This window comes from Acipenser ruthenus, chromosome 42 (assembly GCF_902713425.1).
Source record: "Acipenser ruthenus chromosome 42, fAciRut3.2 maternal haplotype, whole genome shotgun sequence".
Taxonomy (NCBI): Eukaryota; Metazoa; Chordata; class Actinopteri; order Acipenseriformes; family Acipenseridae; genus Acipenser; species Acipenser ruthenus.
This window is the reverse complement of record NC_081230.1, coordinates 10,288,504-10,305,271: the sequence shown is the minus strand read 5'-3', so window position 1 is coordinate 10,305,271 and position 16,768 is coordinate 10,288,504. Positions and strand designations below refer to the sequence as shown.

At 45.6% G+C, this 16,768-nt stretch overlaps 1 protein-coding gene across 5 annotated transcripts in view; it reads right to left on the bottom strand.

Annotated features, from left to right (window-relative positions):
* Nucleotides 1-16,768, bottom strand: part of LOC117971064 (formin-like protein 3) — a 38,594-nt gene that overhangs the window by 20,774 nt on the left and 1,052 nt on the right. For all 5 annotated transcript variants that reach the window (XR_009311439.1, XM_059011595.1, XM_059011597.1 and 2 more), the window contains exons 2-4: nt 2,906-2,989; nt 2,491-2,571; nt 2,195-2,271 (exon numbers count right to left, since the gene is read on the bottom strand). Coding sequence is in view for 4 of the 5 variants with exons in the window: in XM_059011595.1 (XP_058867578.1) it covers nt 2,195-2,271; nt 2,491-2,571; nt 2,906-2,989 (242 nt within the window). In the remaining variant the exon portion in view is untranslated. The remainder of the gene's footprint in view (nt 1-2,194; nt 2,272-2,490; nt 2,572-2,905; nt 2,990-16,768) is intronic.

Genomic DNA, 16,768 nt, shown 5'->3' with positions numbered 1-16,768 from the left:
AGAAAAATAAAAGAACTCAGAGAAATGCCCATGTGTGGATGTATAACCGATTCTCACGATGAAGCCTTCGATAGCTCACTGAAGAAGATGCCAACAGCATGAACAAGTTTCATTTAACTGGGGGGGTTCCAAGATGCTACAGCTTTCGATAACTTAGTCCCTCAGAGATCCATACCTAGCTTCATCTCATCCAGATCTATAAAGCACGCTAGGGTACATTAAGCAGCAATGCTAAAAGAAACTTAGTAAAACTATTTCTGACGAGAAGTCTTTGTGCAAGGAGAGGGAGGGCTGAAATGAAAGTGCCCAACAACAGCACTAATTGCCATTTCGAGGACCCATGATTTCTGCAGAGATTAAAACCAAAAAAAATATTCATTTCCTGCCGATCTAATTCAGAAACAAGACAGGAGAACCTTAATCTCTGAGCCACTGTGATTTGGCTGAGGAGAGACCCGACTCTCACATTTCCTCACTGGGATATCTGGACCCCCGCCTGCTTGTCTGCCTCCCCCTCCCCTCCCCTCCCCCTATTTCCTGTCTGACCAGATGCAGCTATTTCGGGTTCATTAATTTGGCTCGCTCAGGAATAACAAAATCGCAGGGGTCAAAGTTTGGACACATTTCAGATGAAGAAAAAAAGAATTGTGGAAACCCATTCAACAACTTGACAGATAACTGTCGAAAGTAAATATTTCTTGTTTAGTTCAGTCTTGAACTCTGACTCCTCACAGCTTTAACTCCAGGGTGAGAGAGTTCCAAACGCCACCAAACCAGACATGGCCGCCCTGCCCCGCCTCACATCCACTCTCCATTTCAAACCTTCAAGACTACTTCACTGATCACTGCACAACTGCAACGGAACAGCGGCTCTCATTCCAAGGGTTTATTATCCCATCACACCCAGCTCCTAACCTAAAGTACTACCAGCCTTATCCTGCTTCCCAGTCTCTCCCAACAAAGGCTGCCAATTTAGGAAAAGAAAAAAAACAAACAAAAAAAACGTGACCTTCAGAAAATGAAAGCCACCTGCCATATCAGTGTCAATAAGGTGTAGGGCCACCGCCAGGACGGTGCTGATTGGAAGTGAAGGATCTGGAAGGGGATTAACGGTTCTGGGTGGATATCGTTTCTAAGGGAGGTTGGAGATGGAATGTAGTTCTGGATATGGCACCTCCTTACCATCCTGGCTGGATTGAGTTCATGAGATGATCTCATCCTGAAACTTTGGAATGGTGTAAATGGTCACATACAAACAATGACAGCCCCCCCGACACAAGCACAGCACGACTTCTCTGAGTGACTAGATTACCACAGGGCGGAGTGCTGAGGCTGCACATGTTCAGCTTCCATTGTGACAGAGAAGCACGCAGCCGTTTACTGCACAACATCCTCCTCCACACACAGGCAGGTGGTGGGAGCACAGCAATGCCAGGACTGCGGGTGAGGAGAGAGAGAGAGAGAGAGAGAGAGAGAGAGAGAGAGAGAGAGAGAGAGAGGAGAGAGAGAGAGAGAGAGAGAGAGAGAGAGAGAGAGAGAGAGAGAGAGAGGAGAGAGAGAGAGAGGGCACAGTCCTGATCAGCCCATCTGATGCAGTCAGCAGAAACCAGGAAACCATTGGCCAGCAGATAAAGGGAGGTTTTTCCTCCCAGCTTGGCACACACAATCGCATTTCCGAAATTCATTTCCCCCGATCGCACACCCAAATCAGGCCACCGCTCTGACCTTCTGTTGTCCAGCACCAGGTCAAGGTAAAAAAAAAAAAAAGGTCAGCGGCGACATTCTGTCCTAAAAGGTCACCAAAAAAATGTATTTTCTATCCCTTGGCTGCGCACCCAAACAGAACTGTTAATCCTCCCCTGGATGTAGGTCTGTCTAGAAGATCTGCATTTACAATATCTGAAAGTCCCTTTTGATCACGGCTTCTGTTTAAAGCGGACTTTTCCTCAGACAGATGGAAGCACTATACAGGCGATAGCAGAAATCCACACTGTACCCCCACCCCCCCGCCCCCCCCCCCCCGCCCCCCCAGCAGTAACAGAACACCACGAGGTCGAGGCTTAGCCCTTAGGGTTATAGTAATACAACAAAGTTATACAAACGCAATCTAGCAGTTGTGATTACTGGAGACTGCTGCCCGGTTAACATCAATCATCCCTGTTTCATCCAATAAGAGAGAAGTCCCGGTTCTTACCCAATGTAATTGGTCCGCAGGGAGATCTCCAGCTCTCTCAGCACCTTAGTGGACTCCAGGACCCTCCTCCTGAATTTCTGTCAATGCAGATTGAAAGTCTGAGTCAGCTACTTTGCAAATCGACTAGGAGTGCGACAGTGCAGGGACGTTCTCGACCTGTCTTGCAAGCCCTTTGAACAGTTTGCTGTATTGCTGGTCAGACTTGAGCAAGGCAGAGACAAGCAGTTAAAATAAATACACATCTACCAAAAACGAACGAACGAACGAACGAAGGAAGGCATTGAAATGGTTTTTACCTTTCTGGTTACTCCTGGATCCAGGAACCCCCTGAGCTTCTGAATGTAGGTGTGAGGCGGGTTTTTCACTTGAAACCTCTCCTGGAAAAACAACAGGAAAGCTGTTTGTTAATTCTACCGCTTTACTGCGGGGCACGGTGTCTGTGAATGATCTCTACAGCTCATTATATTAAAGCCATCTGGGGTTATTTATCAACTCACAAACATACAGTGCAATAAGAACACATTGACATCGAGCCGCCCCTCCCTTTCTGTTAAGATCATGAATACAGACCCCACTTGTTTGAGAATTGACATCACTTCTGACGCTAGAGGTCTCCTGCCCTTATCATTCCTGTCCGTGTCTGGACATAGAAACGGGGAGAGGAAGGCAGGAGAGAGAGACGCAGGAAGTGTTGCTGGATCCCACACTTACCTGATCACAGATCAGGTCCCATTTCTTCTCGTTGTCGTACTGCCGCAGTAACCTGGCCTTGTCGGGAGGCAGGTTCATGGAATTCTGAAACGACCAGGAACAACTTGTTAAAACCACCCTGCTTTCCAATAAAAAAGGGGATTGACTTTCCTTATGTAACGACGCTGGTGGAAACCACAGGCTACAATTAATAGGGCCGTAGGGCAACCATAACCATAGGGCTGTGTGGTCCAGTGGTTAAAGAAAAGGGCTTGTAACCAGGAGGTCCCCGGTTCAAATCCCACCTCAGCCACTGACTCATTGTGTGACCCTGAGCAAGTCACTTAACCTCCTTGTGCTACGTCTTTTGGGTGAGACGTAATTGTAAGTGACTCTGCAGCTGATGCATAGTTCACACACTCTAGTCTCTGTAAGTCGCCTTGGATAAAGGCGCCTGCTAAATAAACAAATAATAATATTAAAACTAACCCAAATACCTACTTCAGCAGTAAGGAGAGCGAGGCAAAACCAATGGGGGGTGGGGACTGACATTCTGAACTCTCAACTGTGCAGAACCAGTCTTCTGGTTCCAGACAACACTATCAGCCAATCGCATTACAGATTCAATCGAATCGTTTGCTCCTCAAAGAGTAATGGTTTTATTTTCGCACTCAAGCACACTGACTGACCCCTTGTGTTCTGGGCAGCCCTCTCCCATGGCTGCTTGTTTATACAGTGTAATATACAGAGAGGCTCAGGCGTGGTCTCCTCTCGTTGTTCTACTTATTATTATTTATTATTATTATTTATTTCTTAGCAGACACCCTTATCCAGGGCGACTTACAATCGTAAGCAAATAGATTTCAAGAATCACAGTACAAGTAATAATACAATTAAGAGCAAGATAAATACAATGACTTTGGTTCAAGCAAGTACAAGTGTGACAAAATACATTCAATGATACAGCAGATAAGTGTCAGTGATAGTTACATCAGGATATGATTAAATACAAAATACTACAGATTAAACACTTGGCAGATTACAGTACTCTGACGTACAGGATTAAATGCAGTAAAATAGGGGGCAGATAAGAGCAAGTAAAGCGCATTTAAGGAAGGGTGATAAGTGTCCCAGGCGAAAAACAGAGGAGTTCTACAGGTGCTTTCTGAAGAGGTGAGTCTTGAGGAGGCGCCGGAATGTGGTCAGGGACTGATGTTCTTCCTTCATCACGAACAGAAGAGCCACAGCGAGCAGCACCGATGTTAAACTACATTCCCGCTGTGGATCGATGCGCGCTCCTCAATGCAAAACAAGGCATTTCAGATTTGCAGCAAATGAGTTTCCTAGCTATGAGGTTTACAAAGTGATTTCATCCCTGGAGAGACACGTTACAATTCGCTACGAGTTGCTGTGTCCAGTCCAGTGGTCTCTGTGACACACGTTACTGTAATCTGCCATAAAGAAACTGAACCACGGATTCACCCAATGTAAAACTGCAGCCATTTAAAAAAGAAACAAAAAAAACAAAAGAAGCTCTCAGACATTTTCAGCCATTTGAAGAAACTCTCTGGTCACTGAAATGCTGATTTACAGCACTTAGGGGGTTTCCTGTTGACAGGATTAAAGCCAGCTCTGAGTCTGAGATCGCCAAGACTGCCTTTCCAGCCAGGAGGAGGACGAGAGGAGGGGGGCGCGTTTGATGTGCTGCTAATTACACGCCAGAGCGCTAATGTGCCGCGCTGCAGGGGACCGGGACGGCATCCCAACTGCAGCCCTAAAGAGACGTGCGGTCCCAGCTGAGAGGGGGGCAGACACGGCCTCTTCTGCAAGGTCTGCAGCAATCAGGGGATGCAGAGTGAAGCAGCACAATATCACAACACTGAGCGTCTCCGATCTGCTGCTCTGAACTTCAGGGACGGGTCTCTCTGGAAACGAGTGGGGAGAGTCCGTCTAATTCATGTGTGTCAGCGCTGCCGTCTGCCAGTGCCTCACCGTTTACCATTAAATGAACCAGATGCTGAGGGTCAGGAAGCCCCTTCTACTCTACAACCCAACCCCCCCCTAAATAAATAAAGCACCTGGCTGGGTTTCCAGTGACTTGCTGTTTAATCACCTCCCTGGCTAGACTTCTGATCAGCCCGCTCTCCCTCCCCAAGTCTGCTCTCTTAGTAAGACGACCCTGCACGGTTCACCCACTTCCCATTGCAGAAAGCTGAGAAACAGAAGATTTCAGTTAACTCCCATCAAGAGAACACACGACCGGGAACTAGCAATCATCCCAGCACCTCGATGACGACATGCTTGTGTTCCATTCTAGAATATCTTTTGCAATGAAAGCGCCCCCCCCCCCCACCCCCCCACCCCCCACAATATGAAATAAATCTTTTATTTGGAACTTGCAGGAGATACAGGAAGTTCAGTTTTGAGTCAAATCTAAACACTCGCACCACGCAATGCCTTTTCAAGTGGGTTCCTGTGCTTCGACACAGACATCCTTAGCAACACCTGCTGTTGAAAACCACAACATCGCCTCAGACTCGCTAAACCGTGTCACAGCACCCAAATAAAACTGAGAGACGCTTTCCTTTGAGAACGTCTTGCTAGGGCACTCTTTACCTGTATCTAAACCAGACCAAAAATGATTCTAAAAAAAAGAGGAATGTGTGCATGCTGGTTTCGGCCCCTTGAACAACTAAACCCACCAGTACCCATTGCTTACTGGTATGGATGGCTAGAGAGATCCCTGGAGCTTGGCTCCAGGGATTCAACATGTACATAGCAGCACACCACACTCCAGACACTGCAAAGTGGACACATTCATTTCTCACTGTTCTTTTATGGTTTTCCAAACATGTGGACAACAGTAGTATTGTGTGGTTCTCTAGTAGTACAGACTGTATTTAGTTTGATAAGTCAGTTCTAGTAGGTGGTCCCTCTGAAATAATAATAATAATAATCATTATCATCCCATCAGTGCAGACATCTCAGAGCCTGCACAGGCAACCAAGCAGAGTCACGTCATGACATCACTTCCTGCAAGCGGCTCAGTTTCCTGGCAGAGCGTCTGTGTGAGAAACCACGAGAACGAGCGCATGTGAACAGACTTCTTCAACAGCCAAAAAAAACAAACCTTGGGTTTGGAAGCACTGCTTTAGATCAGGGATCTCCAAACCTGGTCCAGGAGGGGCCCTGTCAGTCCTGGTTTTTGTTCCAACTGTGTCCTAAATTACTTAACAGGGCCAATTAAGTGCTTTAGAAGCTTAATTGCTCCAACTGATTAATTTAGCGTACAGTTGGAATTGTACGGTTAATGGAGAGCTTAGGAAAGATCAATTGAACCCGCTTTTTTTGTTGTTGTCTTTGGGCGTTTCAGTTTCTGAATTGTGTCGCTGCACCGTGGGAGAGAACGCAGTGCAGGCTGTTCAGGAAGAACCGTGTCTTCCTGCAGCACGGGGAGTTTCCATGACTGCCCCTTCACGCTCTGTTCTGTACTGTGTGAGCGCGCATCACAAGGTCTCACGAGTCAAGCTGGACTTTTTAAAAGCAGAGGCGTTCATTTGCCAACATCTATTTTAACACAGAGGGGCGCTTCCCCTTTTTCATCACGCTGCTGTGCCATCATGCTGGGATGACACAGCGACCCCCAGCAGTGCTGCCAGAATGGGGAAGTGCTCAGGGGGAAATCTGGGTGCAAATTTTGTTTGGGGGGTGGGGGAAAACCTTAGGTTTTTTTTTTTAATTTTGCAATCAAGGAGTTTTAGGGGATTTGCAATGATGAACTCATTACATATTAACCCTAACTCGAACACCCTGGAGCAGGGCAGTCAGACTCAGTGTCTGCTTCCACCCCAGAGCTCTCAATTACTGAATTGGTCGAATTATTTGATTAATTGGACACATTTAACACTTCTCTCCAGGCCTCAAAATGTTTGAATCAAGTGCATTTTGAAAAGCATCAACTGTGAAATACCTTCATAAAAATATGAATGTCCAATTGAACAAATAATTTAATTGAGAGCTGAAGTTGGAATGAAAAGACCCCGCGGCCCTGAAGCGCAGTGTAAAGATTTGAGCTCTACCTCAATGCCTCTTCCTTTCACCTTGTGGAATAAGTCCTGAGTTAAACGTCAGGAGAGAGCAATACATTATCATGCACTTGAGCTCCTACACCACAAGCTGATCTCCACTAACGCTGCAGACTCGCTTGGGAAGCAAGGACTTGGAATTGAATTTCTTTGGCATCTAAAAAGCAGGAAAGCAGACTCCACCAGCGCAGTCGTCAAGTCCCAAACAAGTCGAGCTCTGTCCCAGCAAACAGCCAACTTCAACACAGCCCAGCTGGCAAGAATTAGAGAAGGAATGTCTCCCGTTTCGAATGGTTACAAATTGCCTATAAATTCATGCGCAGTCGGGGCTCTCATTTTACCTCACTGATTTAGCTGTGTTGTTTCAGTCTGCGAAATTCAGGGTGGGGAACAGTTGAGAGGCGCAATTTAAAAAGCCATCAATTTCATTATATATAGAAAGAAATGCGTTTGTCAGTCAAATCAGTTCACTTAAATACCAGCCTAATCAAAATAAACAAAGGTGCAGAATACTGCTGTCCCGTCTCACCCACCCAGAGCGCCTAAAAAAAAAAATTAAAAAAAAAGAGAGTTGAGATGAGGCGAGATCGCATTGCTATACCACGCTGGCGGGAGACGTCTATCACAGCGAGATTACACAGAGGAAGCCAACGAAATCATAAAGCTGGCGATCACAGGCTTCCCACACAGAGAGCAAGCAGTCTTTAACAGAGGCATGTGCTTCTGCACACTATTTTTACACTGTGTGTCATTTCTTCCCAGTGTGCGTGTGCGTGTGCGTGTGCGTGTGCGTGTGCGTGTGCGTGTGCGTGTGCGTGTGCGTGTGCGTGCAGGTTCTTATTTTCCACTGTACAGAACATATATATAATATTTCTATAACGGCAGAGATCTAAGGTGTTTTAAATTGGTCCTCTCGTCCTATAAGCTTTACAATAAGTGAAATGAATTTAAATAGCAGTCCAGTTTTTCTATGTATCCCCTTTCTAAAGAAACACTCAGAATTCAGGTACAACGTCCATGCCTGCAATCTTACACAATATACTGTGGAATAGCTTTTTACGTTCATGCCTAGTTTCATCAAAAGTGGACAAGAGGTGTTCCCAAGATATAGCCTTTAATACCTCGGTCCGTGAGGTGTTGCCACAGGACCCCTGCATTCAGCTTGTGCAATTACTTGTATAACATAACAGGTTTTATCAAGCCATACAAGAGCTCCTCCACTAAATCCCTACCATATTACTTCTAAAGCAGCCCGACATCCTCTCCTGATTCGTTCCACGTTTACCCCCCCATCTCCACTGATCTGCAGGGCAGCCCTTTAACAATCCATGTGCTTCCCAGATCTTTTTAAGGCAAAGCCAAAACATCAGCGGGATGCGATCGTGCCGTAAGGCACTGGAGCAGCCCGGAATCACCTGGCAACGAGATTAAACAGCTCTCCAGCCCGAAACGAACCCTCCTGAATCAACGCACCCGTTATTAACACAGCTTGCACAGCGCGCAGGGTGCACTGCACGCCTACGAGAACACACAAGCTGAGCTGCATGTGCAGGGATCTTTGTAATGGAAATCAATTATGAAGGCCCTTTAGAGTCAGGAGGGAGTAGCAGTAATATTCAAACAGCCATGGGAATGTATCCATTAGTATTATACAGCCAATTCACTCACACAAACACACACCCTCTAGAGTATAGGGCTACTACTGCGATTACTACTGTGCCCTGGGGTACAGCTTAAGAGCTTTCTTCATTTAGAACTGTTGACAGCATTATAAGAGGAGAGAGAGAGAGAGAGAGAGAAGCCGTCATGGAGATCACTAATATGAAACATGTCTTCAGGAGCAATTAGTGTCTAGAATAGAACTTCAGGGGATCCCACATGAAAAGCAGCGAGCTGCTGCTCTCCAGCGAGTGTACTTTCCCAGCCTCTCTCTGGTCCTCTCCCCGTGTCGCAGCGTCACGCTCCACTTCAGCCTTTGCTGTGAAAGACGCACTTTATTTTGGTTTCTTCTAACCCATTTCTCAAAATCCGCAGGCTGGGTTTATGACTGCTGCACTGGGCCACCCTGAACACAATCCACAGCTGGTTCGCCGGAACGCTGCTCTGTGGTAGACGTTTAAGCTTTCAGGAAAAGTTTGTGGTTTAAAAGCTGCTTTTGCATTCAAAGCAAATGAAGGCCTTTACCTCAAAATGCAAACGGCAAAGATAAATTAACGAGGGCTTTAAGAAATGAGCAGGACTAGTTCCAGCAAACCAACCTATTCTGATGATGCCTTTTCACAAACAACACAGAAAGCAGACCCTGAAAGAAACTCGAGAGGACACCTCCACCTGCACAGCAGCTCTTAGTAGCTAAGCAAGGGTGTACTTGAATGAAGGAAAGTGAATTCCGGGGCTGGGATGAAAACACGGAATTCTTCTCAAATATCTGTGCATTCATACAAGTCTCCCTTACCGTCTAATCAATCCTCATCTGCTACACATTCAGACTGGATCGGACAGCAAACACTGGAAGCACAGCAACTGAAGGAGGGGTTAGTCTGCCACAGCTGTGAAATGAAATGACGCTTTGGCACATTTCATACTCTCTGAACCCTGACCTGCAGCTGCTCCTGCCCTGCCTTCATCCTTCAGTGGGAGTCGCCATGAGGAAGCCAGATTTTAAAAATGCAAGCAAAGGAATTAAATGGGGGAAATGTAAGCACAGCAGGGCTGAAATGGTTGTAAACACTGACGTAGAAAATGCCCTTGGAATAATGCTAAATCTTCAAGGAGGTAAAAGGTTTGCCTGAGCTTCTTGCTTGCTACCGTAGCTTTCAATTACTGGCCTGGTGGGTCCATCCTAAACGAGCTTTTTAATTCTAGCTTACTGTGGGGCAAAATAATGAATAGCTTCTGTTGGATTCCTCTATGGAAAAAAAAAGGACCCTGTGCTGCTGTTCATCAGACTGCCCCTTCCTGGGGTTTCTTTTTGAATTCAGGAAATTCATGCTGCATAACCAGGGTGAAAATAATCATAGAGAATTCGAGATGGAAGAGAGACATTGGATGGGAAGCCTTTAAAACTACCAGCTTGCCCTGCAGTCCAGGATGCTTGCAAACGCAATACCTTTGAGGAGTTTAAAATCGTTTGACATCTGCAGAGCGTACGGTACCTCAATTCAGCATTGTGTAAGCGTTTTAGCATGTGCCAAAGCCTTTAAAACCCAGCCATCCCAAAAGAAAAACCTGCTAAAGAAATTACCAGCGCAGCACAGTAGAAAGCCAACAGCATCGAGGGTTTCATTTACTTTGTGATCTCATCGTCTCCTAACCCCATCCATCACACATCACAGTCTCTGATGCATTCGCCAGCCCTGCTGCTGCTGCTGCTGCTGCTGACACAGATCCCAGCATTCAACACATAACTCCACCTTTATTATCAAGGCAATCCTTCAAACACATGACATCACCACTCCGGCTGAAAGAGGGAGCACGTCCCTGCTGTAAACGGGAGGGAGAGGGGGGGGTCCCGAAGGGGGATGGAGGGCAGACAATGGGGTTAACATGTGGCAGTGACGCTCTGCTCTTTAAAAAGACTGGTCGAAGAACGATGGAAATCTAAGGGTTAAAATTAAACAGAAATACAATTATCGAGGATCCGCTGGGGAGAGCTGCTCTAGTTTTCTGCAACAAACGACAACCCGCCTTCCAAACCCATCCCTGAGCAGCACCTCCATTCATTTGTGAAGCAACATGGCAGAATGTTGTGGAGGAAATCCTTGTCGTTTTGCAAAAACCAAAGTGGTGCAAACCTGGCACAGAACCTGAATAAACCCTGTCTAACACCCCTTACAGGAACGACAGACAGATCGCGATTGTTCTCCTTGAATAAAAGCTACTGTGAGTCGTGTGGTATGCAATGCGGGGCTTACACAGTAAAAGGGAAGTCCTTATTTTTCTATTCAGTGGTTTCGTGTTCTAATCTTTTCCCTTCAATCGGAGGAGACGTACGTCCGGTATGTGATCAGGAATGCTGGGATGGTAGGTACCTGTTTCTAATTGGGATCTGTCCCATTGTGTTGTGTTTTCAGAGATGGGACGTGTGCTTGTCTACATGGAGGCGTTGCAAACGGGATGCTGCCTCCCACACTTCCCACAAATACACTGGAAGTGGGACCGGACGTCAGATTGGACAGGAGCTGTCCTGGTGAAACGAGTGTCATCTTCTGCACGTAGAGGAAAAGGGGAATTCTTTAAATGTAAAGCAAAGCAAACCGTGCACTAAAAAGAAATGAAAAAACGCCGTCAACCTCACCTGACATCAAAAAGTTTGCAAATCAAAAAAAGATAGCGACCGGAAAGGATTTTATTGAATTGAGTCCAATCAGATCAGTGCAATGGACTGAAATTTGGTTAAAGACATTTGAAGTTCCAGCTGCCAGCTGTACATGTAACACAGATCAGTCATATTTGTAAAATCCATCTTGTGATTTGCCACCCTGCATCAAGTTTGCTTTTGCTTTGCTAGCAATACCCTGCAGTGCGCCAGATGGTGCTGGTGCTTACCACTATAAAGACACTGGCTGATTGGGCATGTCTACTGTGTGACAGGCAGGCAGGAGTGAAGAGCAGATCCTGTAGTCAGGTGAAAGCACCTCAACACAGACCTAATACAAGCCCTTCAGCAAATAAGAACCACTCAAAAAAGAAGGAGTCAAGCAAAGTCAAAAGCCAGGGGCTGCCTTAAAAACAACACGGCCTGACAGAGGCCCCTTTATACTGGGAGAGGAAAGCAGACTCCCACCCGGGGACCAGTCCACATTCCAGCCCCTCACCCCAGTGGAGCAGGTCTGCCTTTAGGACTCGGACACACACACATACGCACGCACGCACGCACACACACACACAAATAAAACCACGGACTCTCGTGCAGCCACACCTCCAGGATTTCCCTGCACAATCCCTGGATTGCAATCCTGTAGGACGGACAGCTGGTGGTCCTGTTTTTGTTTTGACACCACAAATGCCGACAGTCGATCCAAAACGCGCGTCATTTATTTTCTCCGATTTGTTTGTGAATGTTAATCCTGAAAGTGCAGGATGACATCCACACACAGGAGAAGATGGGATTTTGAAAAGCAGCCCCTGTGGGTACAGTAAGCGCTCGTTACACTGTTGCACATCTTTAACTGCTGTTCATCCTCAAATAATATCTTGAGCCTGGGATAAATGCAGGAGCTGCCGTCCCCTGTATATTTAAATTGCAGTTGGGACGAACACAACACTTATTTAGAGCTAGAGGCAGTTTTCAATTGAAGGTTTTCATCCGATTCAGTGTAGGAGGAGACAACGCCACCTAGAATATAAATCCAGTGTCTGCGACTCCCTTCAAAGGTTATTTTTATTACATCCCCAGAAAGAAAGCGAGCCGCTGTTCGTATTGTGTTTTCAAGCACTCCGCGGGAATGCAAAGGTCATGCAAGGCCCACCACATTTTTAGATCGCTGAGGAAAAGGAACAAATGGAAAAAAAAACTGTGAATAAAGCCTCTTTTGAATGTCATTGGGTGGTCTACTGGCAAAAAAAAAGCAGACTTCGTCCAACTAGCATCTGAAAAAAACAACACGTGCATGACATTGAAATGACATTGAACAGCTGTGGAGGTGGATGCAGAACCCCGTTATTAGCATCAGGACCCCTAATCGTGTCTGCTGTCCATTACTTCACCTTGCTAATGGGGGTCATGGGCTACTGTTACCCAAACAGGACTTCTTACATTACATTTATTAAAGTGTTGTTTTCCATTGATCACCCAACCAAGGCTTCGCGACTGGGTGCCCCCAAGACCATTCTGAACACCAGGAGGGCTTATTCAATGGAAGAATCTTATACCGGACAGCTTAGACCCCACTTAGGGGGGGGGTTTAAACTGACAAACCCAGTTTAATGGAATTATTTGCAGGTTTGTTCTTATTAAAGCTCGCTTTTGTCAAGATAAAACATTTCGTTTTTTAATTGCGACACAGAAAAACGACGCATCGCTAATTGTATCTCCGAGTCATCTGTTACAAATACATTTCAGTTTGATATACCCGGCAATGATCTAGGAAATCAGGTAGGATCCAAATACGTAACATTTTCATACTGTAAGCAAGGTCATGTACATAGATCAAGCAGCTTTAAAAAAAAACACCTTGAGAGCCAAACGTTTTGCATTCGCCTTTCCATGATAACTGATAGAGCCCAGTTTTATGACCTCTTTAAAAGTCAAATACCTAAATGTTTCAGCTGATACTTAATGTAGTGCAATACTACAGAGACAGATCTCTTAACAATCACCTGCAACACATTCCCCAGCACACCTAGATGACTGCGGCTACTCCTTTATAAAGCAGCTGGTAGTAGGAGGAGTAAGAAACGAAAACGGGATACAAGAGTATACCATTTCCTGAATAGGATTTCCAACCAAAACAACAGTCCACAACCAAACCTGCATTGACTGCCCAGTGAGGAAGCTAGAGAGAGACGCCTGCTGTGGATCAGCCCTCGGCCGCTGTTAGCTTGCTAGCTTGCTAGCTTGCTGCCAAGTCATGTTAGGTGATGAGGTTATGAACTGAAGCCCAGCTCTGAAATCAGGCACCTTCTTGTTTAAATGCTAACAGTGGGATGCGAGAGGCTGTGCCTCTAAACACGCTGCGGTTTCCTGAAAAAACACTGGAGGATGTTTAGCCACTCCGAAGGAAAACACCTGCAAACATTCACAAGAGGATCGGACTTGAAGAAGAGACGCTTTTCTATTCAGGGATAGCAAGATATTTAGAGAACAAGTCGTCCCAGTGAAGTTATCCAGCAACAAACTCCCCACCCGCAGCTGTACTGCTTTCCTAGAAAAACAAGAGCATTTCATACATACAAAAATACATACATTATATATATATATATTATACATATATATATAGGTTTTAGAAAGCTGCAGCTGCCCATTTTGGCATCCATCTCCTGCTATAAAGCCAGCACTGAAGGCACCCCATTAATGTGATTTCCAAGCCTTCTGTTGTGCTTCTTGCAGTGCGTTTCCACCTGCCTTACAACAAGCACCTGCTCTCTGAAGCGCCCCGTGCGTTACACACTGCATTGGGACAGGAAAGAAAAGGATCATTTAGCAGGGTGCAGAATTCGACAGGATAGTAACCGGGCCCTAGGCATTGGGTTTCAAGAGGCTCATGTGTTACCTGGAACTAAACTAAACCCAGTGGGTGCAGTAAAGGGGCTGCAGTATATAATTGAGCTGCAGAGTGTGTATTACATGCGTGAGTTTTGTGTTAAACAGCGTTTAGTAAATACAATGGGAGCCAGCACAGCTTGGGCACTTTTAATAATCACAGGTAATCCTTCAATGGCCTTCACACAACCCTGGGAACCACCTTAGAGGCTGCGGAATGGAACACCCTTTGTTTTATTTGAGAACGGATTTGAAACCACCACCAAATGTGTGAATTCAAAGGAAAGAAAGAAAGAAAGAAAGAAAGAAAGAAAGAAAGAAAGACTATCACATGGGATCCAATGACACGGTTTAGAAATGGAAGTATCGCTCATTTCTGGACTGAAAAAACAGAGTTGGACCTGGAAGATTTGCCCCAAACACGGCGCTCTCTCAATAATGCATTCATCTCCCTCTGCACAGATCTTACAGGCTGAAGTGCTCCACAGGATGATGTCATGACTTTGCAGCCATGCCAACACTGATTGTAATATCGTGAACAGCAGAAGAGCTTTAACAGGGCTATGCGGTGGGAATTGGGAGTTCAATAAACTGTATATATTTATATCCCGAACGCTCTCACACTGATCATGAAACTGTGTTCACTCTGCTCTGTGGAATTCAACCAGCTGCTCTGTACAGGAAATGGGATTGTGGAGCAGGGCAGCCGCTGATGTTTCTCCTCTCAAAGCAGCAGCTTTAATGAGATCAACGGATCCATTACAGAGCCCTGCGTTTAGCTGTGCATACAGACCCTCAGCCTGGAAATACAAAACAATGTGTTTTTCCTCTCTCTCTCCCAGATAACTGCTATCACATTACTGCTTAAACCCAGAAACCAGGCAGCTCGGATCTTCCAGCCTGAGAGACTTCTTGGAGGAGTTTGGAGCTGGAAAAGCTCTTGGGATTGCTGATCAATGTAACCACACGGGAGTCTTGTGGTGTCGGCACAAGCAACCTCAGCAGTTCAAAGGAAAATTATACAGCGCTGGCCTAGAACCCGGGGCAGGGCAGGGACTGCTTTACACAGCGCCATGGAAACGACCCCTTGATGTTTAGAAAGCTTGAAAAGGTTAAGACGCGGTATTCTGTTTGATTAAAACACCTTTGACCGTGTTCCAGTGTTTCTGTGTGCAACAAGGCCAGGGCTGCAATGACAGCGCTTTCCAAAACAGCGAAAGAGCTTGAATTAAAAGATCTGGACAGACTCTACATCCTGGAAGCGAGTTCCAAAGAGAAGGAGCTCCAAACGAGAGGCCAACACACAGAGGCTCCCCAAGCTCCTATTGAAACCTGGAATGGGTGGACCTGCTATGCAATGGGAGTCTTACTGCCACCCCTACAGCACTTCTGATTCCTAATGAGATGAACGAGTTGAGTGGCAGGGTAGAGTCACGTGGGCGCTATTAGCCACGCCCTTTCAACAGGTTTGGTGCCTTCACCTATTAGCGATACAGTGGCGCTGGTGTGACACATGCGCAATGCAAATCAATCACACGTGATCTTCCCTCGCTGTACCCGTGTATTTGCTCTGCGGTAATGTGTGTGTGTGTGTGTGTTTAACGACTCGGACCAAACTAATCTCTGTGAGATAAAGACCGCAGATTCTGTTTGTTTATCGCAGATGGAAAATGTTTAAATAACAATGGAAGCGTGGATTGCCTTGTCTCAAAACAGAAGAACTGACAAAGATGGATTCAAATCGACCACACGCTCATGTGGACCAATTTATATATATATATAAATGAACAAAAGTTATTGTATTCTTGCTCTTATTGTATTACTTGTATTGTAACACTTGAAATGTATTTGCTTACGATTGTAAGTCGCCCTGGATAAGGGCGTCTGCTAAGAAATAAATAATAATTATATATATATATATATATATATATATATATATATATATATATATATATATATATATATATACACACACACACACACACACACACAGTACAGTTCAAATACCCTAACTGTGTAATAGTCAGGGGTTCTGAAGAAAGTCGTTTGTTTCACGCAAAAGTTAAAACAAAAACAAACACCAAATTAACAGAGGGGTGTAGCAGCGGTGACCTCTTTTGTTCCTAAATAAAGACGGGGCGGCCGGGAGAACAGTAACTGCGGTGGGAGAGGGAGGAGGGAGGAGGTCAGACTGAGGGAGGAGATCAGACTGCACCCCCGCCGGATTAAAAACACCTCGACCGGCGGCGGCCGCTATTTACACCGAAACTATCGACGCTGCGCATCTTAGCTCGATTACAAAACTCCACTATCTGAAATGTGACGGTTATTTCCCTATAAATACAACAATTTAAACTTCCCCCACCCCTGTGTTTTTTTTGTTTTGTTTTTGTTTTAAGGCAGACGATGGATGTACATTTTACAGCAACATTTGTACAGACAGCGAAGTGATGCTAAATAAATAGAATATGTTGTTTGAATCGATCGGCTCACGTCCCGTACATAAAGCCAACCCCATCAAAAGTAAATGCTCAGCGGAATTGGAATAACCTGACGTGAATTTACAAGTACAATCGCGGCGCTCAAGAAGCAGGC